Here is a 26,571-nt window from a genome sequence, read left to right as displayed (position 1 = left end):
GGATCATCCTTGATACAAGAGTGCCAACTTAATTTGTCCTCAGGGGCAGTTTACATAGGGCTCTAGCCACGCCCAAACTCTTGGGAATCTTTCAGCTGCAGACCCACCCTTGCCGTCAGTGTCTTGTGCTCAGAGCAGCTGCAGCAGGGTGGTTTTTCAAGACCAGGAGGATTTCTCTGTGTACCAGCTCTGGTTGTCCTGGTACTTGCTTCGTAGGCCAGGCTAGCCTCGAACTCGGGTCTATCTCTGCCTCCTAAGCTCTGGGATCAAAAGCACGTCAATGCTAAATCCATATGGATGGTTTTTGTCCTATGAACAGCGCCTGGTTTTCTGAGTGCTTTGTCTCATAGAGGAGCCTTCCCATTTCTACTGCCTCCATAACCCTCCCTGAGGTCGACTGAGAACCCTTCTCGACCCCCTCCCCCCGGACATGTGTCACTTTCTTCTGGCTGATGTTCAGTAAGTTCCAATCTTACAACATCTGGACCGTGGCTGGGTGCACGTGTTTTCCTCCTGAGGTGGAACTGGGCAGTTGTACTGGGCCACAGGTGCCCTGCTTTAGACACAGTGAATGGCAGCGGGCTTTGACAGTCCCAGTGCATCAACCTGAGCGAGGCCCGAGGAAGCCCACTAGCTCTGGGGGAAAAAGGGACAAGAACCTGCTATGTCCTCTTCAAACATGACTGAATTTTCCAGTCCCTGGCATGATAGTGGTTTCCAGACAGGCCTACATTTATAGACACCAAGTCAACATTAGAGACAAAGTTGAGGATAAAAACATATTTCTTTTAATTGCTCTTGGCTTTGATTTGTACTGACAAGCCCTGGAGAAACCAATACAATTTGATCGTAAACAAACTACACTGTGGGCAGTTGGTGATCCAGAGAGAACACAAACCTACTTCCCAGGGAGGCCACTACTTCCTGAGTCCTCAGGCTCCCTGTGCTTCAGTTCGGAAAGGGGACTGTGTCCCAGCACTAGGGAGGATGAGGCAGGACCACCAGTGTGGGGCCACATGGGATACATGAGAGCTAGTGGGGAGCTGGGAGAAAAAAGAAAGTTTGAAATTAAACTGTAAAAATGACCATATCCACACTCCTAAGACCATCATCTTCCCAAGTGCTGTTTAGGTCACCAGCACTAAGATCTGCTTCTCCGGTCTCCCCGGCAATTTTACTTGAGGAAATAACACACATCAAGGACAACCATGGCATCCTAAATGTACTCCTTCACGTGGCAGAGCCTCCGTGTTTGTGCGCATAAGAAATAAAACCAAAAATCTTGGTCTGGCACAGCAGTGCCCACCTGTAAACCCAGCACCCAGAGGTTGCCCTCTGCCCCGGGAGTAATTTCGGCAGGAATTACATGTGCTTCCAGGATGCTCACTGGTCCCTGAGGATGGGTAGCTAGCGTGAAAATACTGCGGATGTTTCTACCACCGCTGCCTGCTGCTTCACAAAACTTGGCTATATAACATAACTTTAAAATGAAAAAAAAAATTACTGGACATGTTGAACTTTGTAAATGAAAAGCTAGCGGCAGTTGCTGCCTTAACCTTAATCTTTTCTACACAGGTTTTGTTTTGAGTATGACTGTCAAACTCAGCACACTGTGGTCATGCCACCACAAGTTACACTGCACACGACCTATTCTGAGAACAGCATAATATCTCTATTTTTTATGGCCTATTGATATACTTCATTACTGAGCAGGCAAAAGACAAAGTCATTTCATTCCTCTCAGGAATGTTATCCATGAGTCAGTTGGTCCAACAACAGGAAGTGGACCCCTCGACTGTGTTTAGGAGTAAAGCCAGAGGCAGACGTAGCAACTCTGCGATCCCTGCAGTAGTGACCTGCCATCCTCTACTGGGGCTTCTGCACAAGGGTGCACAGAGTAGGAGGTACCTGGGCATACCCTGAGCATAGGGCAAACTGATAGCACTTTGAATGCTTGGGAGCCAGGGCCTCAAGGCAAAACCAGGAGGATCTGGGCCTCTGGCTGTGCTCCTTCCTGAGAGGCTCCACCCTTCAGACCCAAGGTAGTTTCCTTAGACAAGGCCAATTGCCAAAGCAGGCTTTGCTCTGAAAAAAAAGTCAGATTTGTTTCAAATGGAAGCCTGAGCATCTCCCCGGGATTCTGCACTAATGCAAGCTCGAAGAGTTGCAGAAAACCTGCGGATGCAGGTGCTTGTGTTCTAGGTAACAGAGCTGTCAGCACATGTACTTCCAGGCAGACAACTTCCTGTTCTGCCAAGAGCCTGGGGTCCAGACAACACTGGGGAAAAAAAAAAAGCAGGTGCAGCCAGAGAGGCCCTGGGCTCACTCACTAAGCTTGAGAACTATGCCCGAGGCCTGGGAAACTGTGCTAGTGTGGGCAGCAGCCTGGGGGCACTGGCCCTCCTGAAAAGACACTTTGGGCTTGCTATAGAGGTAGGAAGACAGGGACAGGTCAGGCCGAGGAGAAAAAGCCTCATGGACAGAGTGGCTTTTCTCCACCCCGCACCTGTCCACCCCGTGCTGGTCACACGTAGAAAGGCTACACTATTGCTCATTCAAGAGAAACAGCCAAACGCCCACAGAATCCACAGAATGGGCCCGCAGCTGACATGCTTTCACAAGGGCAGACTTAGACGAGTAGCCGGAACGGCACCGACTGCGGTAGTGCAGCAATGGGCACCGAGGAGAGGGGCTCCTTATATCACATCACTTAGTCCTCCTCTGAGTGCGTGCATGGACTCAGACCAGAACCATGGCCCGCACCTCAGGCAAGGACGGACAGGGACAGGCCTGGAACATTTGCCCCGTTCACGGGGATTTGTAAAATAATTAAAAAGCCCACATTTAAAAGTTATAATTTATAGAATATCCAGTATAAAAGCAGTCCTTAAAAAGGGATGCTGGCTCTCAGAAAAAGTCCGCAGCCCTTGGCCTTCTTTTCGGAGTGGTGGCTGGTAGCTTCATGGTTGACGTAGGAGTGCTGGCAGGGGAGCTGGTTGGCGTCTTCAGCACTCCGTGCAGCGGCCTCTGCTCAGGGTTAAAGGCCACTCTGGAGAGGCCTGTGGGGCTGACCAGGATACTCTTGTCTGTCTTCTTAAATTCTGTCCGAAGGAAAGGTTATTAGTTGGATGGACAGAACCAGAGAACACCGGGACAAATGGCTTCTCACCTCACCCCTTTCCTGGTGGCCTCAGGAGGCCCCAAGAAATCTTTCCCCGCCTTTAATCCCAAGACTTGGGAGGCAGAGGCAGAAGAATCTCTGTGAGCTCAAGGCCAGTATGGTCTACAATGAGCTCCAGGAATGCTACAACTACACAGAGACACCCTATCTCCAACAAAACAAAACACCCTGAAACCTCTCTCTTCCTTGGCACCCATGCCGGACTGCTTAACTGTCTGACCCCGAAATAGGCAGGGACAGGAGGGTCTTCGGCTACTGGAGAACCCTGAGCTGGCTCCAGCTGGTTGGTCCCAAGGAAGTTTCCCAGAAGCCAACCCACTCACCTGCAGTCATGTTTCTATTCAATCCAAAGGTGACTTTCTTGGAGCTGGAGGGTGTTTTATTCAGCTGCAGAACAAAGGAGTAACCATGGTAACACAGGTGCTCAGCCTCCTTGTCTGGGAATTTTCTGAAGAACTTACCCAGGGAAGGCCCTTGCAGTCTGTTTCCTGACCTGCACACATACAAAGGCTAATGGGGCAGCATGCTATGACCTAAACAGACTCCACTACCAGACTTCTGCCCATGGCCGTCACATTTTACAGATGCCCAGATTTTTCAAATGGATACCACATTCCCAGTGAAAAAAATAAGGATGTTTGGAATTCCAAATTTACCACCCAAAATGATAAGGACATGTTAATAATCATCATTTATTTTGTCCCAGGACTTAAAAAAGTTATTTATTATTAGGTGTATGGTGGATATGGATGTGCATGTGACTGTGTGTGTGTCTGTCAGAGGACAACTTCTGGAAGTCAGTCCTCCTCTTCCACCTTGGGCTCTGGGGATTAAACTCAGGTAGTGAGACCTGGGTGGCAAGCAGTTTTACCAGCCAAGCTATCGAGCAGGTCCAGAATGTCTAAGCTGCAACTTGTAGCTCACAGGCAACTGGTTAGATTAGACTTAAAACGGGGTCTAATTTCAATGGGCAATTGGTATGAATTTAAAATCTTTGCTGGAGATAGCACCCAAGGCCGTGAGAAGTACTGAGAAAATGCTCTACTGCTGGCACCCCATCACAGACCAAAATCCCCAAACTTTTGTGCAAAGGACCTCAAATTATTTGATTTCCCAACACGCTATCAGAATTAATGGTGAGCCTTTCTACTTGAGATGTCCCTAGAAGCCTGAGCCCTCCTGAGCTCTGCCTCCTTCTAGAGTTTGGGGCTCATCCACATGCATGTGGTCAGACGAGGAAGCTGGGCCCTGCTAGTCCCCAAGTTCCTTGCCAGGTAGACTTCATCACCTGTACCCAGAACTCAGTTCGCCTGTCTGCATGCCCCTGTGGGGGTGTGCTATGGAGGGCTCACCTGGACAGCAGGACTTTGGGGACGGATGGCAGAGCTGCTTTTGGCTTTCCTGAAGAACAGGGGCTTTGGTAAGAAGTGGGTGTCAAACTTCACAAAGTCATCCTCCGTTTTCAGCGGCTTTTTCAGAGTCCTGATGCTTTCCTGTGAAGATGAGAAGTTGGGAGGAAGGAGAATCATACCACAGGCACCTGGCCAGATTCACACCCACAGGGAAAGAAACCAGAACAGCATAGCAGAGAAGTGCTAGAGGCTGACCCACCCTAAGCCCCTTAGCCCACAGTTTCTTTTGTCAGCTCTGCCAGAAACCCTCCTGCTCAGTGGAGCAGACTTCACTTCTGGGCCCTGTGCCAGCAGGGATCACAATGTTGGGATATCTGCGCGAAAGCCCACTGGTCTAACCTTAGGCTCTATACCCCAGAGCCTACAGATGGAGTAAGCATCCCTTTCAAGGTCTACCTGTTAAGCTCTCACGTTTCTATCTGTGCCCAGATATGTGGGCTGCATGTGTAGTGTGGCTTTGGTTTGGGGATCCCCACATCTGGGAAGCTGAGTGTGGAAGCACCATGTGGGTTGTTTGGCTGGAGCTTGGTGGTGCCCCCTTGCTGAAGCATGCTTTTTGGCATGCTCCAGAGCGACCCTATACCAAGAGAGAAAGCAGCGACTTCCCTTGGCCCCAACTAGTTAGCAATCATCCCAATTCCAAGGGCTATGAAGTAAATTCGTGCCTCTACTAGGGCAAGGCTAAAGGCTGAGATGATATGCCAAGGCTAGCCCAGTGCTGTGCTCTCCTTCAGTAACCCTTTACTGGCCAGGAACTCAACTTCGATACATAGGCACCGCAAAGCAGTATGTGTAAGCACACACTGGTGCTGAACAGGGGTCACATGTTTCCCTGGACAGCCAGGGAGTCACTATTTTGGTGGCTTGGTGGCCACAGCAAAGAACACATGGTAGTGGGTTTGCCACCCGGACTTAGCCAGGCACAGAAGCAGCATGCTTCCCAGATATGGCAAAAACACAAGAGCCTGGGTTGCCCTTACAGCTCCAGAAGTCTACAGAGGAAGAACGCCCTGTCATTAACCTGAGAGTCTAAGAGCTTCAGGCTTCCTCTCTGCCACAGGGGCTAGACCGAGAGAGCAGTTTTGAATGGAGGCTTGACTCCGACAGTGTCTTAGCTCCATGCTTCCTGTCTGACCTGGCGAGACATCAGGTCTGTGAGGGAACAGGTAGACATATGGTGCCGAATGGGTCACCTACACTTGGCCACCTAGACAGGAACCTGCCATCTGCTTGGTGAGAGCTGTTCTAAAGCAGTGCATTCTAACCCTTGTGTCCCCTAAGTCTGGCTGTCCCTACGTCCTAGCCCTAGCAGACAGTGGAGTCCTCTGAGCATACCTGGTCAAGCCCAGCACTATGTTCTGGGTACTTCCCCCCTTACCAGAGCTGGGATCTGCCCGGCGCTGGACTCAGTCACTCTGTTGTGTTCCACCAACTTTGACATCAGCTTCATTTTCTTCTTCTTTTTTAAAATTGCTGATTTTTTAATGGACAGATCATGGAGGTCAAGACTGCAGGACACTGTCTTCTTCTGTGGCCTCTTGCACAGGGGCAGGATGGTCTGGCTATCTTTCTCTTCGCTAGGGCTTGTTGGGGTACCTGCCTTCTGCACAGTCAAGTCACCACTGTTGACAGGGACAGCCCCGAGTTTCCGTTTCCTCTTCCGTTGGACACCTTCTGAGGAAGAAACTTGGGCAGCAGAGCTCTGGGGCCGGTCACTGCTAGGATCATTCTCTGCTACATCCTCCTGAGACAAAGGGGTAGATTTCCAAAACTCTCTGTGGGCCCTCAGGCTCTTCTTTCTTGGCCACTTCCTTTTCTTGTGCGTGGGAAAGATGGGTGTTGGCTCGGAGCTGTTCTCTTGGATGCTAGCTGTGGGCTCTGCTGCAGGCCCAGTCACACTTGCCTGTGGGGTCTGCCTCTTGGCATTGTTGGGCTCAAGGTCAGTTCTATCTGCTGGGGGCATGATAACAGCACCCAAGTCCTGAGTCTCAGCCTGAAAGTGGCTCTTCTTCTTCTTTTTCTTTTTCTTCTTGGGAATGTTGCCTCCATTGTCCTCTTCACCATCAAGAGAGACTGTGTTTCCTACAAAGATGCAGACCAATGAGTGTGCCAGCCCTGCTGGTGACTCTTGGGCAGCCGGGCAGCCAGGGAGCCAGGGTGTTTACTTATTTTGAGATAGGGTCTCATGTAACTCAGAGTTGCCTCAAACTTGCTATACAGCCAAGGCTGCTGTAGGAAACCCTGGTTGTCATGACTACCTCTCATGGGTGATAGGAATACAGGTGTACTGTATCAGCGCACACTCCTTTAGAGGCAGGGTCTCACCAGAGTTGTTAAGGTCTTGAATTAAAATACCCCCATTGGAGGGTTGAGCAGATGGCTCAGCAGGTTAAGTGCTTGCTGTCAAAGCGAGAAGACTTGAGTTTGGATATACAGCACACACATACAAGCTAAGTGTGATGGCATAATGTGGACCTGTAACCCAAGTGCTGGGGACAGTGTGTATGTCCGTCCAAGGTAGAACAGGTAGATCCCTGAAGCTCAGTCTAGTCAAGCTAATGGAGGAAGACACCTACTGTCGACCCCTGCCTGGCCTTGGTGTTTGTGAACCTGCATATACCCGGCACATGTATCTGGACACTTGGCCCTCTGTTTGGGGAGGCTGTGGAACCTTTGAGAGGTAGGCCTAGCTGGAAGAAGTCCTTGAGGTTTACAGCCTGGCCCTGTAGTTTCCCCGTCCCCTTTGCTCCTTGGCTTGCCTACGCTCTTTTATGCGCCTGCTGCCATGCCTTCCCCACCAGGACTGACTGTACCCTGAATTATAAACCCACACAAGCTCTTCCCCCTTTAGGTTACACTTCCTGTCAACTGTGCTCACAGTAGCTCAAGCTGGCCTCAGGTTCCTGACTGTTGAGATTCTAGAGCCCAGCCAAGACTACTCTTTGGTGGTGTTGGGGACGGCACTAGGGCCTGAGACACACTGAGAAAGGTTTCTGTCGCTGAACCCACTTCCAGTCCCTGGATCTTGCAACCTTCACCATCAGACAAGTTCTGACCTCAGCTAGTTTTGTTAACCGGTCCCACTTCTCTCCTCTGGTGATCCGAAACCTTCAAGCATATCTTGATAGAAATGTGTAAATGGCAAGAGGTTTTCAATCATATGTTTTTCAGTATTTTCAAAACTTATTTTTACTTTGCTTCATATGTATGTGTGCTGCGTGTAGAGGCCAGAAGTGCTAGATCCCATTAAACTAGAGTTACTGACAGTTCTAAGTTGCCATGTAGGTGCTGGGAATCGAACCTGTTCTCTGTAAGAGTTGGCAGTGCTCTTTAGCCTCTGAGTTCTATCTCCAGGCCCTAATATTTAACATACAGCCGGGCATTTGGTGGCACATGCCTTTAATTCCAGCACTCGGGAGGCAGAGGCAGGTGGATCTCTGTAAGTTCAAGACCAACCTGGTCTACAAGAGCTAGTTCCAGGACAGTCTCCAAAGCTACAGAGAAACCCTGTCTCGAAAAACCAAAAAAAAAAAAAAAAAAAAAAAAGTTAAAATACAAAAATTATGTTTATTTTGTGCATGTGTAGGCACACGAGGAGGTGAGAGGGCAACTGTGGGATTCAATAATCTTCTGCCATATGGGTCCTGGGGATTGAGCTCAGGCTTGGCAGTAAGTGCCTTTATCTGCTGAGACACCTTGTTAGCCCAGGCTTCCAATAATTTTAAAGTCAGAAGACACACACACACACACACACACACCCGATAGTGTTTGGAACCCTATTCTCTCCCTGTACCATTCAATAGCACACACCTCTGCACAAACGAGATCAGAACAGCGGCTGCACAGAAAATAACCTCTAGGACCCCTGAATACAGGTGACAAGGGTGTGGCTTGGGCAGTAGGTGGGGCCACTGGCAGTGGGACCAGGATCTAAGTCTAATGCATGAAGTGATTTTGTAGAGCCTCAACCTAGGCACGTGTGTGTGTGTCTTGGTCCTGTCTCAACAAGGTGATGGGACAGACAAAGTGGACTTCCTAGGGGAGGCCTTACCCTCTCTGAGGAACAGATAGGGGGTGTATGGAGAGTAAATTAGGGGAAAGGGAAGATGAGGGAGGGGGCCGGGATTGGTATGCAATAACAAATAAATAAACAAAATTAATTAATAATTGTATAAAAAAGAAAATAAGAGAACCTAGGGGATCTGTGGATGTGATGCTGCTTGCATGGTATCTCAATACTCTGGAGGTGCAGGCAGATCATGAGTTTGAGGCAAACTGTGGCTACATAAGAGGGTTCTATTTCAAAGAACAACCCCCCCTCTCCCAACCACACCACACCAAACCCCAAAACACATAGAAACATTATGCTACGCCAGTAATTCATAAGAACACTGGCTCTCACAAGTCCCCAGACCTCATGGCCCAGAGCTACCCAGGTGTGAGCAAGAGGTGAGTCTTTTCAGGCCCGAGACTAAGACTTTGCAGCTTACCTTTCTCCTTGTCCAAGGCAGCTCTCTCTAAAAGCTTCTTTCTTTTCTTCTTGTCCTTCCTCTGACTGAGGGCTTGACCATTTTCATCAGCACTAACGTCCTGAGCAAAACTGAGTTGAGCACTATTGCCTGGTAGGTGGCAAAGGGACAACGGTCAGCTTCCAAGGCCCTTTTGCGTCTGCTGCGGGAGCCCAGGTCCTGAGCTCCTCGCTTACCCTCCAGCGAAGACTCCCCAGCCTAACTTCTGCTTCATCACCTGCACTACCAACTGCTTCTCCAAGCGAACTCACGGCTCTTGGCTGGAAAACACACTGATGATGACTGCCAGAGCTTCTCAGGTTAGTTGGCTTTACATCCCCCTGGTTCTATGAGCTCACAAGGGGCAGGGAAAGCTGGCTCACTGGCCCGCTCAGATTTACCAGGCTTTTAGCAGCTTACCCTGGGGACATGTGTCCCAAAAGAAAATGAAAGATACTGAGATGCCAGGATTTTCTTCTTGACAAAAGATTGTAATCGTCCTAGCCTAGCTTAAAAAAAAAAAAAATCTTTGAGTGTTTTGCCTACATGTATGTTTGTGTCAAGTGTGTGCCTGGTGCCCACAGAGGCCAGAAGAGGGCATTCACCGGATCTCTATGTGGGCTCTGGAATTGAACATGGGTCCTCATAAAGGGCATAAAGGGCAGCCAGAGCTCTTAACCACTAAGCCACTTCTTCTGCCTTCCCTTTCCCCATTAAAAACTTAACTGTAGAAAGCACCAATAAAAATTCAAATAAATACCATATCACCCACACACAGGAAACACCAGATGCATGGAAAGTGGGTGCAAAGGGTCTTCCCTTGGGTATGCCATGTGAACCTAATTGTGGTCTGTCCCCCGTGAGTCACTTTCCATGAAGGCCTGAAGTCCCACTTTTCAGAATCTGGCCGGGAGGCCCTTGGTGGGTGTGCACTGGGTGTGACTCACAGTTCGACTCTTCTTACCTTCAGAGGGGTCCCGGAACCTGAAAAGGAACACATGGAGTTCAGAGTGGTAGACACAAGTCCTGGACATAAGCAGGAATCTGAACGTGCATTCCCCATCCTCTCCTCCACAGGGGAGGCTAGGGGACAGCTCTACCTAGGGACGTGATGGGTCAGGAAGGAAGAAACCCAGAACAAAGGCACCTTCAATCCACCAACACTGCAAAGGACACAGTGGCTAGAGTTTCTCCTGGCACACAAGACACCAAGAGTGCCAGCATCTTCCCCACTTGTCTCTGAAGGCAGACAGTCCAGTGCTACTTCTGTTCAGGAGACATTGGCAGAGGGTTCTCTTATGCAACTATATGCATTAGGCCAAATAAACAAGCTGAGGATACGAAGGAGGTCATGGGGCTGGGCTGGGTTGCTGGGGTAGGCAGGTAGGATCCAGCATCCACACTGGAGACCTTGGCACACATTTAGTGACCAAGCTATGAAGTATAGGAAGCTATGAATGCTATTTTCCAGAGTATTCTTTCTTTAAAAGCCATGTTTTGGTATGTATGCCTGTCTTCACGTGAGCATATGTGCACGCAGACGTCAGATCTACGTGCTATCACCCGGGGCCGCTCTCACTTTCCACACAGAAGCTGGGTCTCTCACTCGAACCCAGAGCTTACCATTTGTAGCTAGTTTGTTCTGAGGCATTCATACCATAGAGGGCCAAGGTCAGGCCAGTGCCTGCTAACCCAATGAGGTGAGCAGACAGCTGTCATTCTCATGCAGTCAGAACACACCTACTGGCTTTTTGGCAAATCATCTATTATGGCTCCATGGTCCTAATGACACAGACGCTGACTACCAGATGACCCGACCCCTTTGGCACAACCCTGCTGGGAGGTGAGAGTGAAAGTGGCTAACGGAGCCCCTTGGTGTGTTGACAGGTGACATTCGAGGAGTATGCTGGCACCACCACCCTACAGCCGTATGGGTGAGCAGGGCTGCTTCCTTCCCTGGCTTAAGTTCACATATGTGCTATGTAGCTAATGAATAAAATTCATTAGCACACTGCACACGAAATAAAAATAAATACATCTTTAAAAGAAGAAGAAGAAAAAAGCATGCAGGAGAGCGCTGGCCCACAGTGCTATGGCCATGGGCTCTCAATCGCTGCTTACTTTCTGATCAGTCTGAAGAGCCGCTTCCGGTTGAAGGGAGGGGTGCTCTTTGAGTTGGCTATTTCCAAGAGTCGATCAGCAACAGCATTTAAATCAAACTACCAAGAAGAGACAAGACATATGAGTGGTAGCGAACCAATCTGGCCTACCAGAGCCGCCTTCTGAATGTTCTTGGGCGTGAGTAGTTCTCTCTAGACTGTGGTTTCATACATAGGGCAAAATTTGCCTGATGAACTTATATTCCTCCTGGGTTCTCAATCTTAGAACTTCTAACACTCGTACTTTTTCAAAGTATAACTGGGGAGGGTGTGGTGGCACACACCTTTATTCCCAGCACTTGGGAGACAGAGGCAGGTGGATCTCTGTGAGTTCAAGGCCAGCCTGATCTACACAGAAGTTCTAGGATGGCCAGAGCTACATTATAAAGGGACCCTGTATGAACCATTGATCGACTAACCAGAAACCAAAACTGGAAGAGTGGCATTGTGGTGCAAACCTGTATTCCCAGCACTTGGGAGGCAGAAGGATTGCCATGAACTCCAGCCTAGACTATAGAACAAGATCCTGCTTCAAAAAACAAATCAACCCCCCCCCCCAAGCAATGCAGCAGGGCCAGTGCTGCCACACCAAGGAAAACAGGCAGCCACGGGCAGAAAACGAGCATTAGTGCCTTTCAAAATTCTTAATTGTAAAATGTCTGCTATATATCATTAAGAGCTTTTCTTCTAGAAACACAAACATGAGAACTGAGCACCATGTCCAGATGTCCAGAGTGACTCGCCCCTGTGGCTAGGGAGACGCCAGGACAGAGATGGTGGGGCTTTCCTTGTACCCCAAATCTCAGCTTCCTCATTCACTCCAGGGCTCCAAGTCACCTCTGACCAAAGAAAGGAAACCACTAAAATCCCCAAGCACAGGACGGTCACAATAGTGTCAGTTAGCTGCTGACACTAACCGCTGTACATCCCAGCCTGTGACTCTAACAACAGTAGCAAAACCCACTGTCAAACAGCTGCTCCCATGGCCCTTCGCTGCTAGCCCCAGCCTGGCTTCTGCACACTGGAGGGCACAGGCGCTAACACCCACATGCAGTGTCCATATCAAGTGTTTGTTCAGGACAGCCCAAGTCACGTTCTTTTTTTTTTAAAAATATTTATTTATTATGTATATAATACTCTGCATCAGACCTCATTACAGATGGTTGTGAGCCACCATGTGGTTGCCGGGAATTGAACTCAGAATCTTTGGAAGAGCAGGCAATGCTCTTAACCACTGAGCCATCTCTCTAGCCCCAGTCATGTTGTTCTTAAACCTCTGTAGTGTCTATACTGTGGTTGGACCCTTGGGCAGGCTGGCCAAAGGTGGCACAATTTGTGAATAAATATGGATAATATCTCACCACCAAACTTGCTCTCCATCCAATATACACCACCCCAGTCAAGGCCAAATCTGGACATCAGTAGTGACATGGATGACTAAAGTTATATTCATGTGAAACCAGAATCCATTTCATTTCTTCTTTAAATGGAATTTTCCAAAGGTATCCATCCTTAGGAAGCATCTTGCAATGGCGCTGGAGAATCCTGGCTTTCAGATTCTGGGGCGGTGGGAGTGAGAGCTGGCACAGCTTCTTTTTGCTGGGCTGCCGGGAACTCATGGATTGCTCGTTCTATCTGTGGCCTGAAGATGTGATTTAGTTTGGGGAAATGATCCTGTCCACCCACTCCTGCTTCCAACATGCCTGACTGAACCACACTCTGCCTCAGCCATTTCGCAAATGATTTCTTGTTCACTGCAGGATTCCAGTCCTGTTTGCCCAGGTGTGTTGACACAAAATTATTCACTTTCTGCCTCAGGTTCTAGTAAGGGGGCTTGGTGTTCATAGCAGCCAGGCAGTTCCAGTGGAAGCTGTTGAACTGGCCGTAGCTCTTGAGCTGCAGGTCTCCCGGAGGCAGTGAAGCAGAGTTGACCGGGCCCCTTGCCACACTCAAGTCCGCCACTGGTCCCAAGCCAAGGTCTGGCCTACCATGCCTGCTCCCGTACAGTCTGCCATGGCTGCATCCCATGCCTGGGCCTGCGCTCGGTTGCTCCATTGGGAGCCGTGGGCCGCGACGCACAGACACCAAGGGCCCCACTGAGGTTGCGGTGACAACAGAGGACAATAGAGTCAGCAGGGCTCTCCCTGCTCACAGCGCTGCTGGCACCTGTCTCTCCTGTACTTACTGTCTATTTTTGAAATGGGGGTCTCTCTATGTAGTCTGGTCTGGTCTGGAATTGCTTGCTATGTAGATTAGACTGGCCTGGAACTCACAGAGATCTGCCTACCCCTGCCTCCTGAGTGCTAGGATTAAGGTGTGCACCACCATGCTTGGCTTCTTTTTGTGTTTTTCAAACAGGATGTTACTAAGTAGCCCAGGTTAGTCTTGAACTATGTGCTGAGATTCCACATGTGCGACACCATGCCAACTTAAAATCTCATTCTTTTAAAGTTGTTCCCAACAAGCTCAGAATGGTCACATTAATTACAGAGAGCATTATAAAGGACTTTACAGTTCAGGTCTTAAAGGCTTAATGAGCTCTGACCCTAATTCTCTAGCCAAGCACCCCCAGGCAATCCACATTCTATAAAAAGCAAAAACTGCCCCCACCTGGAGAGATGACCCTGAATTCTTGAATGCTGCACAGCCATCTCTTTCTCTGTTGCCAAGGGCTCCATCTCCGAGGCATTCACCCAGTGCTGTCAAAGTACACCCAAAGACAAAGACAAAACCTTGACATTCAAGAATAGACTTGTTTGATTCAGCTCTCCAGGCTCTGGGTTCAATCCCCATCACCAAGAAGAAAAATTACAGTGCACCAGCAACTGCTGCCTAGGGAATGATACAAATTACTCTCTTAAAAATGCTTGTCTTTAGCCGGGCGGTGGTGGCGCACGCCTTTAATCCCAGCACTTGGGAGGAAGAGGCAGGCGGATCTCTGAGTTTGAGACCAGCCTGGTCTACAAGAGCTAGTTCCAGGACAGGCTCCAAAGCCACAGAGAAACCCTGTCTCGAAAAATAAAAAAAAAAAAAAAAAAAAAAAAGCTTGTCTTTCTATTTTCTCTGTAAAGCTCCAGGTTTTACCCCCAGTACTAGGTCCATACTGAACAAGTCTACCCCCCACCAAACAACTAAAGGCTCCTAGAAGGAACCTGTGTGTCAGGGGAGTCATGGTGTGATCCTGACTGTAGGCGGCTCTCCCAGGCACAGGCCACACTTCACAAGAAGGTGAGCTCCTGGAGGGACAGAATCTGTCAGGCCTAGTGTGAGCAGCACTGGGTTTCTCCTGGGGGCCCCTGGTTGTGCACATGTCTCTTCTTTACCCTGCTTCACTCTTTGGTGGGAGGGCTATACTCAGTGAGATGCCAACCAAGTGCCTATGGAGATTTAAAAAACAAAACCCAGAGGTGCTGGGGAGGCTTAGTCAGGCAGGTGTACACCACACAAGTACAAGGGCCTGGGTTCAACCCTCAGAATCCACATAAAAAATCCGGGGCATGGTAGCACGGGGAAGGCTGAAACAGGAGGTCCCCAGGACTCCCTGGCTAGCCATCTAGCCTAAGCAGGCATCTTCCAGGCCAACAAGATGTGCCATATCAAAATAAGAGGTGCATGACGAGATGTGCCATAACAAAATGAGAGGTGCCATATCAAATAAGAGGTGCATGAAACCCAAGGAACGACTCCCAGCGTTGACATCTGGCCTCCACATGAAAGTATACACACACGCACACAACCACAGCTAAGACAATATCCACAAACAAGCAAAACACAGCCAGCTCTCAGAGAGAAAGAACACAGGAAATGCTCTCACCAGCCTTCTTCCCGCGGACTGCTTTTGTACAGGCCAGCTTGTCTTCAGGGGTCTCTCGGGTAGAGAGGCCACTGTCACCCACTTTGGTTCTCTGCTCCTCCACAGTCTCTTCAGGTACAAATGCAGACTGATCTATAATGACTTCAAAAACATCCCTAGCTATAGTCTGTACCAGTGCGTGGCTGAGGGTAGAAGCACAGCAGAGAGAATGTGATTAAAATACTCGGTCTGGAGCCTGTGCAGAAAGGAGCAAAGTGGAGAATGGCTCAGGGAAGTGCGTGCCTGTGCCTGCCTGGGGCCCAGGGTGCCCACCACTGCTCAGCAGAGATGCAAAGGCACCCTTAAAGCAGGTCCACTGCAGATTCTAGGGACCACTAACTCTGCTTCCTTCTGAGCAGGATCTTATTGTGTAGCCTGGGCTGGCTGGCCTCAGGCCTGTGAGGGGTATTAGGAATGGTGTTCTAGTCAGGCAGCAGTGATGTGTGCCTTTAATCCCAGCCCTCGGGAAGCAGAGGCAGGTGGATCTCTGAGTTCCAGGACAACAGAACCCTACCCTCAGGCATCACCGAAAGCAGTGAGAACATGTGAGCCACTTACTCCTTAGTTTTGGCGGCAATTCTGCAGAATGGATCAATTAGCTTGAGGTTCTGATCTGCTAAAAGCTGTAATTTAGACAGAAAATAGAGGGAAAATGAGGGAAAGATAGTACATGTTGTAGAAGAGGAAGTCCCTGCCCCCTCACAAGTAAGATCAGCTGCATTGGCGCTGTCACACACAGTTGCAACATGCTGCAGGAACTGCTCAGCACACTAAGCCAGCCTCTCTCTGGTCTTCTGGGTATCTTAGTGCAGTGAGCCAAAGAACCATCAATTGATCAGGGCGACCCTGTAGCACTCAAGTCTCCTGGGGCAGCTGGGTGTGGCACCTGCCCAGCAGTAGGCCCTGGCTATCTCCAGAAATTCAAGAAAAATATGAGTGCCATGTGGATACCACCTCAGCAGGAGACAAAGGCATTCTTATTTCTACCTACCTATCTATCTATCTATCTATCTATCCATCCATCCATCCATCCACCCACCCATTAGGTTTTTTGAGGTTTCTCTGTAGCTTTGGTGCCTGTCCTCGAACTAGCTCTTGTTGACCAGGCTGACCTCGAACCCACAGAGATCTGCCTGCCTCTGCCTCCCGAGTGCTGGGTTTAAAAGGTGTGTGCCATTACTGCCTGGCTGACAAAGGCATTCTTTACTTTTAAACTTCATTTGTTCATTCATTAATCGATTACAGTGTGTGTGTACATGTGCTGCCCCTCTCTTAAAAATATATCATTTATAATTTGACTTAATATATGTATAAATGGTTCACTATAGAACGTCAAATAGTAAAAACTGTTATATTCTCAAACTGAGATGACCACTTTTATCTAAAAGTATACCTTTTCTTTCCAGCTTTTTGTCTTCATACATGGGGTATAAGCTGTGTGGTGCTGTCTACTGCCTTTCCCCTTACAGCTTCTGAAACACTCAACATATCCTGCTCTTTTCATACTGGACTCTGTAAACTGTTTCCAGCTCTTTCTGCAGAGGAGGGAGGTAGGGTCTCACTGTGTAGCACAGGCTGCCTCAATGCTGAGATGATAGATGGATACCACCATGGCTGACATGGGGTCTCGTACTCCTGGATCAAGTGACTCTCCTGCCTCAGCTTCTCCAGCAGCTGTGTGGGGCTCAATCCTATTTTATAGGTTAAGACTGCCATACACTCATAGTGCGCAGTTCTGCTACAAGTCCACTAGCTGTCTGGGGCACATTAGACTCCAGGAGAAGTTACAGAGATTGCACTTCTGACAGAGCCCACGAGAACCCCGAACACGGTGGCCCCACCACACTGCTGGATGGCAGTGCTGCTTCTCACCTCTCTCCCTCCCACAATGGAAAGCTCATCCAAATAGGCATCAATCAAGTGGTTTCTCACTCCGTCGGAAGACTGACTCTCGGGACTCAGGATCTCCTTCATCAGGACGCCCAGGAAAAGTTTGATTTGGCTAAACAACAACAAAAACAAACCAACCACAGTTTTTCTTTTATGTTTTTTTTTTTTTTTTAAAAGACATTATCACTAATACTTCCCTCCTCTCAAAGAACAGACAGAAGCAATCAGTTTACTGCTCACACAGCATAACGGCCAATATGAGGCCTAAAGGGAGGAACAGTTATTCTGATCAGTATCAATGTCCTCACAACTACGGGGCTCTAACTCCCCTGGCTCAGGATCTACCGTGCTTCTCATAGCACTACATCGTGGTGCGCATACATCAGTCAATGCATGTTTTATTATCAGAAATCTTAGGGGGCCCTATTATTCTTTAAGGATTTTTTTAGGGGTACTAAGGATTAAAACCAGGCCCTCATACCCATTAGGCAAGCTCTCTACCACCGAGTCACCTAGCAACTCTGACGTGTTTTCAATGTCACCACGTGTTCATGTAAACAATTTAACGTGTTAATGGAAATGATGTACTGACCTTTCTTCCCAGGCCTTCCGCTTGAGAACTTCAAAGGACTGCCTCAGGACCAGGTGGATCAGCTAAAGGTCGACATTTTTATAATAAAAGTAAAAGGTAATCATCATTTTGGCAGAATGAGGAGCCCAACCCTGGATCCCCAAAGCAAGACAACTTCCTTAGGTCTATTTAACCCCTGTATCAAAAACCTTAAGCCAGACAGCAGTATGTGCCTGTATCCCGAGAGTCAGAAACTAGCCCACACAGCACACAGAGACTCTGCCCCAACAACCCCCAGAAAACAAAATTCAAGCCGGGACCAGGACATTCTGCCACACCTTGCCTGGCTTTCCATTGTTTTCTTGATGGGCATAGAAGCTAGGTCTCAATAATGCCAACAAAGCACCTATTGTCTGACGACCTCACACCCATATCCTGGGGTGTTGTTTATTTTTTTCCCCCAACAGCCTTCCTTTCTCTTAACTCTAGTGCTTACAAAGTATTTAAAAACTATTCGCAGGCCAGGTGGTGGTGGTACACCCTTTAATCCCAGCATTCAGGAGGCTGAGGCAGGTGGGCCTGAGTTCAAGGCCAGCCTGGTCTATACAGAATGAGTTCAGGACAGCCAGGGCTACAGAGAAACCCTGTGAAAAGTCAAAACCTACCTACCTACCTACCAACCAACCAACCTTTTCCCCCAAACCCTCTGAGCAAACTCCACCTTGGCTTCCAGAAGAGAACAGAATGAATGCCAGGGATGATCTTACCATGCAGTACTTGTCCAGCTGTAGCTCGTCTGTTGTCTCTTCCCACTCTCGGTTCATGGTTTGCCAGAAGGTCTGAAGGAACAGGTGTTCTGTAGAACAAGAGGCTCTCAGTGCTTGGCTGCCACATGAGCACGCAGCAAGAAGGAAGCGACAGGAAACACACCTGGTTTTCTTTATACATCTACCTCAAGAATTCTTAGACAGATAGAGTTTGGCCAATAATTAAATATGTTAATAATTTCCTTACAGCTATATAAAGACATTATAATGCAATACTATCAGCATCTCTTAACAGAATGTTCCCCAAAGCACTGTTCTTTATCTGCCTCAAACCCACATTTCTATTAGAAACCCACTGGCCCTCTCTACTACAGCTGCATCTGACAACCAATCCTGTCTACTAATCCTGATGAGCATCCTTACAATTCATGTATAAACACAGATTTTTCAATGTTAAGTGTTGGCTGGGTGGGACACAGCACAAGCTATTTAAGTCACAGAACTATCACTTTTAAAATTGGAAGTCTTTCCTGATTTACTGATTTTTGAACATCTCCACTTCCTTCTACATAGGGTTTGGCTGCTACCCAAGGCTGGTCTGGAGCTCACAAACCTCCTGGCTCAGCCTTCTAAATGGACTACCATGTCCAGCACAACTTATTAACAAATAAAATCTTTACTATACAACAGATGTAGAAGCTCCATGTTGTAGGTCAGCTAGAACCGAGAGAACCAACCAGGGTTACTTGAGTGGGGAATGTCAAGCAGGACAAACTGCTGTCCAACTTCAGAAAACTCATTTTTTCTTTTAGGTAAACTCATCTATGCTTTATTACAGTGATTTATCAGCACGATGGCTCTCATCTTGGCCAGGTCACTGTACGTGCTGGCATAGATGTCACAGCTTTTAAATGTGAACATAACTTGCATTTGGAGACTTTATAGAGGATTTTGATCTCTGTTCTCTTAGCAGTTAACATTAAGCACAGCATCTCAAAGCACTAACAGCATGTCACATCCGTACAATACTAGCAGGAGGCTCCTATGTCACCAACATCCAGAAGACAAACTTCACGGGAGGGAAGCACTGACTAGGTTCCCCAGGCAAGCTACCAAACCTGCTAATGAGGAAGTCTGAAAGCCAGGAAAACAGCGGGACTTACGAGCCTCTGAGCTGTGAACAACATGGATGAGTTGGGAAATAATGTTCGCTAGCTCCTCCTGCAAAAGTGGGTTGGGGAGAAACATCGGTTATTAGTGGTCAGGCTGTGGTGGTGGGGCTTTGGGTGGCGGTACCCTCCTCCCTCTGTAGCAGGAAAGCCTGCGTCTCTTGTCCTAGGTCTGTGGCAGACACCCTGGGTTTTTTCAGATGTGAAACTCCAAACTTTATAGAGAACTACTAGGCTAATGTGATGTTTCTGGAAAAAATGCTAAAACTCTTGTGTTCAAGAAAGCATCTCTGGTTAAGAGTTTGAATAATTCCAGGAGAAGTAACCTTACCGCCAAATTCTTGGCCTTTTTTTTTTGGAGACAGTATTTCTCTACATAGCTCTGGCTGGCCTCGAACTCACAGAGATCCGCCTGCTTCTGACTGAGTCTTGGGGATTAAAGGTGTGCATTACCACACCTCATCCCTGGTCTTAACATATAAACTAAACAGAATCTATCATGAATATCAAATGTTGCAAGCAGAAGGCACAGGGTCACCTTTCTGGTGCTTGTACAATGGGGTTTTCACTTTGGCCTTCTAGACCTGGTCAGAGCAAGCTGGAATGTCAACAGACTCCTCTAGGTTGTGCTTTGGCAAAACTGAAGAGCAGTGGAGGCACAGTAGACTCCATTTGGCAGCACTAACGGGCTTGGGCTAGGAAGAAGCCTTCCATCTTCCAACTATCTGAAGATGAGCGCCCTTACCGGTCCTCCTGTGCCCAGAGTTCCTTATTCATCTTGAATGAACTCCAAGACTTGAAAATGATGTTCCTTTTTGTTGGTTCTCTTCCTCCCCCCACTAAAGCTGCTTGTTGCTACTTCTGAATATAATCTTACAATATTTTGCCCTGCTATCCCACTCAAAATATGTTCAGTAGAATCAACAGAGTGAACTGAGACAAGTCACTACATGTCCTGAGAAAAGCAGCACGGCTTCATACACAAGGCAAGCGCTGCCCAGCAGGACTCTACACTGGGGCTTGTGTGTTGTGACCCGTACTCTCCTGCTACTGAGGAGGGTCTAGTTCCAGACATTAGAACAAACCTCTTCTATGGCTGAACTGGTGGCAGACTGAGTGGGCAGGGCTCGACTGTGTATTCTAGTCACCAGTGCAGCCCACGGCACTTTAGCCACAGGGCCTGGCTGCTCATTTGGGCACCAGGCCCTCCAGGCCCCCTGCTGTGCTTCTGCTCATGCGTTGACAGAAGAGAAAGCAGAAACATTAAAAACGTGTAACACCTACCACGGAAGCTATAGAATGATGAGAGCAATAGGGAATTTATGACTTAGGTGTTCGATATGTCTGAAAGCACAGCCTAAGTGCCTGCTGCTCCTTCCTGAGGGGACAAGGGCGGAGACAATGGCTCCTTGAAGCATTTACTTCCATCTGTCTGGGGATGGCAGCAGACTGGCAGAGCGTCTCTTATCCACTGTGGCAAAGGTCCAGGAACATGACGAGGGGCTGCGTTACCTGCAGAAGGGGTTCGTCCTGAACCCACATGCAGTAGAAGAGTCCTCTCCATATTTTTAGGAGTTCATCCTGACTGAAACCTCCTGCGGGAGAAAATGGCACATCCACCTTAGAGTCGACTCGTTTCTTAATATTTAGAGATGCCGTGCCAGCAGCAAAACCACCACACACACCCCCGTCCTCTGCGCATCTTTCCCTAGCCCTGAACTTCCAGGCATGCCATGTCTCACTAGTTCACATACCTATATACTTGGCGTCCTGTAAGAATTTCTCAGGTAAAAGGGGCGGTGAACAGAAAAGCTGGAAGAAGGGGGCTGGAGAGATGGCTCAGAGGTTAAGAGCATTGCCTGCTCTTCCAAAGGTCCTGAGTTCAATTCCCAGCAACCACATGGTGGCTCACAACCAGCGGTAATGGGGTCTGGTGCCCTCTTCTGGCCTGCAGGCATACACACAGACAGAATATTGTATACATAATAAATAAATAAATAAATAAAAAGAAAAAAAAAAGAAGCTGGAAGAAGCAAAGCCCTGGTTTGGTCAAGTCTTCCACTCTAAATATTTACTTTCAAAATTTAACCTAGGAGTTTAGTTGGTAAAAACAGGTATTGATTTTTACAGTACTAAAGAGGGATGAAAAAACAATATCTGATTCCTTTTAAAACTCAAAAGACGCAGTAAGTATCTGAAGTGAAGCAGTCTTAGTTGAGAGTTGCCCTCGAAGATGCTTTCTTCTTGGTGGAAAGTCTTTCTGAGGTGGCGGTCCTGCACATCACTTGTCAGATAAGCACTCTATCCCTAGGTAAGCCTCCTTGGGTCCCTCCTCCTCTGCTATTTTATTTTAAGACAGGGCTCTTCTATGAGTCCAGGCTGGCCAGCCTGAAACTTACAATTCTGCCTCAGTCTCCCAAGTTCTGGAATCACAGGCATCACTACTATAACTGACCATGGAGAATCTTTTTTCTGGCTGGCCTAGAACTCACTGAGATCTGCCTGCCTCTGCTTCCTGAGTTTGGGGATTAAAAGTGAGTGCCACCACTCCTGGCTGGGGACATTTTTTAAATCTTTACCTAATCTAGTTCCTGACAACAGGTTAGGTTTAGCTATTTTAAAAAGAATGACACGAATACAAAAGCTTCACAGGGAATACCATTGAGTTTTGAAATGAGAATGTCCACCAGCAACTCTCTCCACAAAATGAACACAGTACACGAACACGTCCCCATTCTGGATGGGGAGAGTATCATCATCTTCCAGATCACACCACAGTCAAAACACATACACCTCCTTCTAACTTTCAGGCGGAGAACCTTAACTCCTCACTTCCACAATACCTGTAGTATTCTAGCCGCCGCCAACCATAAATCCAGTCATTTTATGTCATTAAAAAGGAAACTGGGGCTGGGGAAATAAACGGCTTGGCAGGTAAAGGCTCTTGCCACACAAACCTCAGGGCGAGTTCTAGCTTTTGAACCTACATAAAAATGGGAGGAGAGAACTGACCCCATAAAGTTGTTTTCTCACCTCCAAATGTGTGCTGTAACACATCTATCTCCCGTATACACACTCACGCATGCGCGCGCGCACGCGCGCGCGCACACACACACACACTACTAATATTAACAAAAAAAGAGAAAGCAATGTCACAAATGAAACTGCCACAGGGTTGATTTGAAGATGCACCATGGCTTTAGTAAGCGTGAACCGTTCAAGGCTGAGAACCGCTAAGACAGGCAGGGACTGCCGGTTTGATTCCCTGCTGTATCCCCCTAGGCCGAGACTCGTTATATACAACAATACATGGTGTTTCACAAATGTTTGCTGCCTTTATGAATGACTGCACCAGGACACACGAGCCACCATGAACTAAAACACAGTGACCATTTCACGACAGCAAAGACCACAGAGCCTATCTATTCATGCTGCTAACAGACAGCTATGTGTTTCAGAAAGACTAAAATGTCAGATTGCCCAGCAAGATGCATGGCTGCAAAACAAACTGAGTTTGTCAACAAGATGCAAATGTGAGGTAACTCGTGCTTCTATCATGATGGGGCACAGCAGATGCTTTGGTTTTCTTGTCCCGTGACTATGAAAACATCCATTCTGCAAATTTTATTTATTTTCACGCACATACATATAGGCCAGAAGTCAATGTTGGGTATTTTCCTCAACAGCTCTCCAACTAATTTTCTGAGACAGGTTATCTCATTGAACCTTTAATTCACCAATTTGGCTAGACCATCTGGTCATCAAGGCCCCACCAGGACTTTACCTGGCTATATGGATGCCGAACACCTGAACTCAGGTGCTCGGGGGCTTGTGGCAAGCACATTACTGATAGAGCACTGTTCCTGGCCCCTGCAGCTGTTTTTAGTTTATTTTAGACATATGTGTATTTTACTTGCATCTGTGTATACCATGTGCTTCTGTAGTGACTGCAGAGGTTAGAAGAGGGTGATAGATGCCCTGGAGCTGGAGTTAGAGACAGTCATGAGTCACCACAGGGGTGGTGGGAACTGAACTCGGGTTCCCTGCAAGAAAACAAGTGTTCTAACCTGCTGAGCCATTTTCCCAGCCCCTCTACAATTATTATTATTATTTTCTTGAAGGCATTCTATATTCCACAAACTAGCCATGATGATGAATAGGGGACCAAGATAAGCAAATCTGGGGGGGGGGGGGTGCTAACCAGGAAGGAACCTGGGGTACTGGTGTGAGCCAACTGGCTTCAGGTCCTTGTGACATCTTAGTATTCCAAGACATCCTTAGTATTCCCGGGTCTGTCCCCAAAGGGGTCTGAGAAGCATGCTCTCTGGCTACCCGAGGTCCAGAGGTAGTGTTTGCCTCTGTCTCCTGAAGAACCTCCTAAGGCTCCAAGTGCTTTTACCTATGGCCAAGAAAACAAATGGAAGCTTATACTGCTGGAAGGAAAATGATAAAAGCCATGGAATTCAGAAACAAAGTAATCTGTACACAGCTGAGGCAGGACCACAAGGAGTTCAAGGTTACTCTCAGTTACAAAGCTAATAAAGACCAACCCTGGCTACAAGAAATTCTATCTCAAAACAAATAAATAGCACCCCCCGCCCCATGTATCTAAGCACTACATATTTTATAAAGGGACACGTGTTTTATAACTCTAGGGGTAACCAGGAGGTGGAGAGGTACTAAAGGGGGATTTCTCAGAAATGATGCTGCCAGGAGAGAAGGGGTGGAGTTCTTTGCAGAAATGCAAAGGAGTGGAGGAGAGCAATTGTTTGGTATCCTCAGCCTCCGAGGGTTTTATTGATTACTAAGGACTTAGAACAGCAGGTGAGGACACCCTGACTGACAGACTGTGACCTACAAGGAGGTGCTTTAGGAAAGTGACCTGGGCTAGTTTGTGAAGGACAGATTAAAGAGGCACAAGAGAAGCCTGGCTTGGTGGCGCCTGCCTTTATTCCCAGCATTTAAGAGGACTCCCAGCACGCAGATCTCTGGAAGTTCAAAGCCAGCCTGGTTTCCAGGACAGTCAGGGCTGATACACAGAGAGACTGTCTTGAAGAACAAAAACAAGCAAAAGGCACAAAGGAGTGAAGGAGACCAGTTAGGGAACAGGCAGGAAAGACATCTGGGTAAGGTAAGGGAAGCTCTGGTTAAGCAGGATACTGAGTAGGCAGGACAAAGGGATGTGTGTGGGTGGATGTGGAGGATGAAGAGAGCCCATGGCAATGTGGTATGTTTGTGTGGGGGGAAAATAAGGTAGTATGAGCCATAGGGAAGGAGCAGCGGCAGAGAATAGGTATTTTGGGGGAGCAGGAGTCATTCCCATTTTTGACACTGAGGCACTCATGGGACAGCCAGGTGAAGGATCAGGCTAGTAGCACTAATCTGAGGGGAGGGTAGCTAAAGCACACCTGGGCTACCAAGTTAGGTTTAGGAATTACCAGCACATGCATCTAGGGAACTTATTATAAACATGGGAGTAAACTGAATTCCTGGGGGCAATCCTTAACAAAAGGCATTGCAGCCTTTTGTCTACCTGAGTCTGACCTCTGGAATCAGGGTAGAAGAGAGACAGCTTTCAAAACCTAACTTCCAAAAGTGCACACATGTAATAATTTAAAAAAATCAAATTATTTTAGTTTTTATTTCTCTATCAGGCTCTCACCAAAGTTTCTCTTTCTTTTTTGGAGATAAGATCTTGCTTGTCCTGTGGCCCTGGCTGCCTTCAGCCTTCCAAGTGCTGAAATTAATGGTGTAAGCTAGCACATGGGAGAAGAGTTCAATTAAAAAACTTCTGAAGATTTATTTTAAGTGGATGAGTGTTTTGCCTGCCTCTACGTGTGTGCACCACGTGCATGCCTGGTGTCAGCCGAGGTCAGAAGGGGGCGAGTCCTCTTCAGGAACTGGTTATGAGCTGCCATGTGGGTACTGGGTCTCAAACCGCTGAGCCATTTTTCAATTTTAGGCAGATTTAGCAACACGTAGTTTAAACTTTAGTCAACTGTCTGCAATCTGAAACCTCCACAGCACGCTGCAGTCAGTCCAGACCTAAGTGTTCACTCAAAGAGTTAAAAAAACCTACTCAAGATCACTTAAGGAAAATCTTGCGTTTTGCTCCACGGCAGTTAAAATCCGAGAAAGCCAGTAACCTGGCCACACCGCCTCCAGGCTCAACTTCATCTGGACACGCCCTGCGCGCCAACTTCTGATTTCTCTGGCCCAGGGCACCCTTAGCTCTTAACTTGCGTCGGCCTGGCTGACTTCCTCCTGTCAAAAATCTCACAGAACACAGGAGGCTTCGTTTAGGGAGACTTCCTCTTGTACTTTTCCACACCTACTAGTATACATTCCCGCATTCACACATGCCCTACTGCCTCGGGTCCTGCCAGAGTTCCTCCGGGGCTGGAATGCAGCCTCAACTCTCTCCCGCACACCAGCGCCTGCAGGCACTATCCAAGAGAAGGAAACAAGAAACGCAAACGGGCCTCGGCGAGCTGGGCCAGGGCTGAGCGTGGAGCTGGAGCTCCGCCGCACAGCCCGCAGCAGCAGCTCCCGCACCCACAAGAGCGACCCTCGCCGAGCGCAGAGACGCGGACCCCGGCCCGCACCTGTGTCGCTCTGCGTCCTCGCGCTGAGATACTGCCGCAGCTTCCTCACTGCGCGGTCGCGGACACCCTTCTCGCTGGAGGCCAGCCGCTGGGCGAACTGGAGCTGGGCCGACTGCATGGCGGGAGCCATCGCACAAGCTCCTGCATCCCCAGGCTGAGCGCGTGCAGCTCGCCACCGAGCAGCCTGTATCGCGCCTGCGCACGGGCGAAACGGCGCGCGGGTGATGGCGTAACAGACGCGCCGCCGTATCTCGCCTGGGGAGCCCGCGTGGCCGTGGCGCCTGTAAAAGCTGCGGGCGCGCTTCCTGAGTACGTCCTGTGGGTGGTCCAAGTCATGGTGGTTGGCTTCAAGATTAGCTGGGGTCACGTCTCCTCCAGGAAGACGCCTACGGCTGGTTTTGACGCAGTCTAGAGTTTAAGCACAGCTAACAAAGCTCTGTCGGGGGTTGACGTTCC

The 26,571-nt window shown here is 48.4% G+C and overlaps 1 protein-coding gene across 1 annotated transcript; it reads right to left on the bottom strand.

Annotated features, from left to right (window-relative positions):
* Positions 1–775: 775 nt before the first annotated feature.
* Rrp1b (ribosomal RNA processing 1B) lies at positions 776–26,282 on the bottom strand. Its single transcript, XM_041635014.1, has 16 exons — positions 26,116–26,282; positions 21,023–21,105; positions 19,505–19,562; positions 18,342–18,430; positions 17,596–17,657; positions 16,986–17,115; positions 15,672–15,736; positions 15,075–15,256; positions 13,871–13,959; positions 11,223–11,320; positions 10,066–10,085; positions 9,084–9,212; positions 5,972–6,675; positions 4,534–4,674; positions 3,505–3,568; positions 776–3,101 (listed from the first exon to the last, which is right to left on the bottom strand). The coding sequence occupies exons 1-16, from the start codon at positions 26,243–26,245 to the stop codon at positions 2,908–2,910; spliced, it is 2,238 nt and encodes a 745-aa protein (XP_041490948.1). The 5' UTR covers positions 26,246–26,282; the 3' UTR covers positions 776–2,907.
* Positions 26,283–26,571: the final 289 nt, after the last annotated feature.

Source organism: Microtus oregoni, unplaced genomic scaffold, assembly GCF_018167655.1.
Source record: "Microtus oregoni isolate MIOR12 unplaced genomic scaffold, Mior012 000046F_ref0000063, whole genome shotgun sequence".
NCBI classification, from domain to species: Eukaryota; Metazoa; Chordata; class Mammalia; order Rodentia; family Cricetidae; genus Microtus; species Microtus oregoni.
Note: the sequence above shows the minus strand (reverse complement) of the source record. Positions and strands in the feature narration are given on the sequence as shown.

What these genes read in the sequence shown, in the direction of transcription:
- Rrp1b (XM_041635014.1), bottom strand. Translation starts at nt 26,245, where the DNA reads ATGGCTCCCGCCATGCAGTCGGCCCAGCTCCAGTTCGCCCAGCGGCTG. An exon ending in GAGGACGCAGAGCGACACAG is followed by an intron (nt 21,106 to 26,115) that starts GTGCGGGCCGGG and finishes TTTCTCCCGCAG; the next exon opens with GAGGTTTCAGTCAGGATGAA. An exon ending in AGCTGGACAAGTACTGCATG is followed by an intron (nt 17,658 to 18,341) that starts GTAAGATCATCC and finishes GTCGACCTTTAG; the next exon opens with CTGATCCACCTGGTCCTGAG.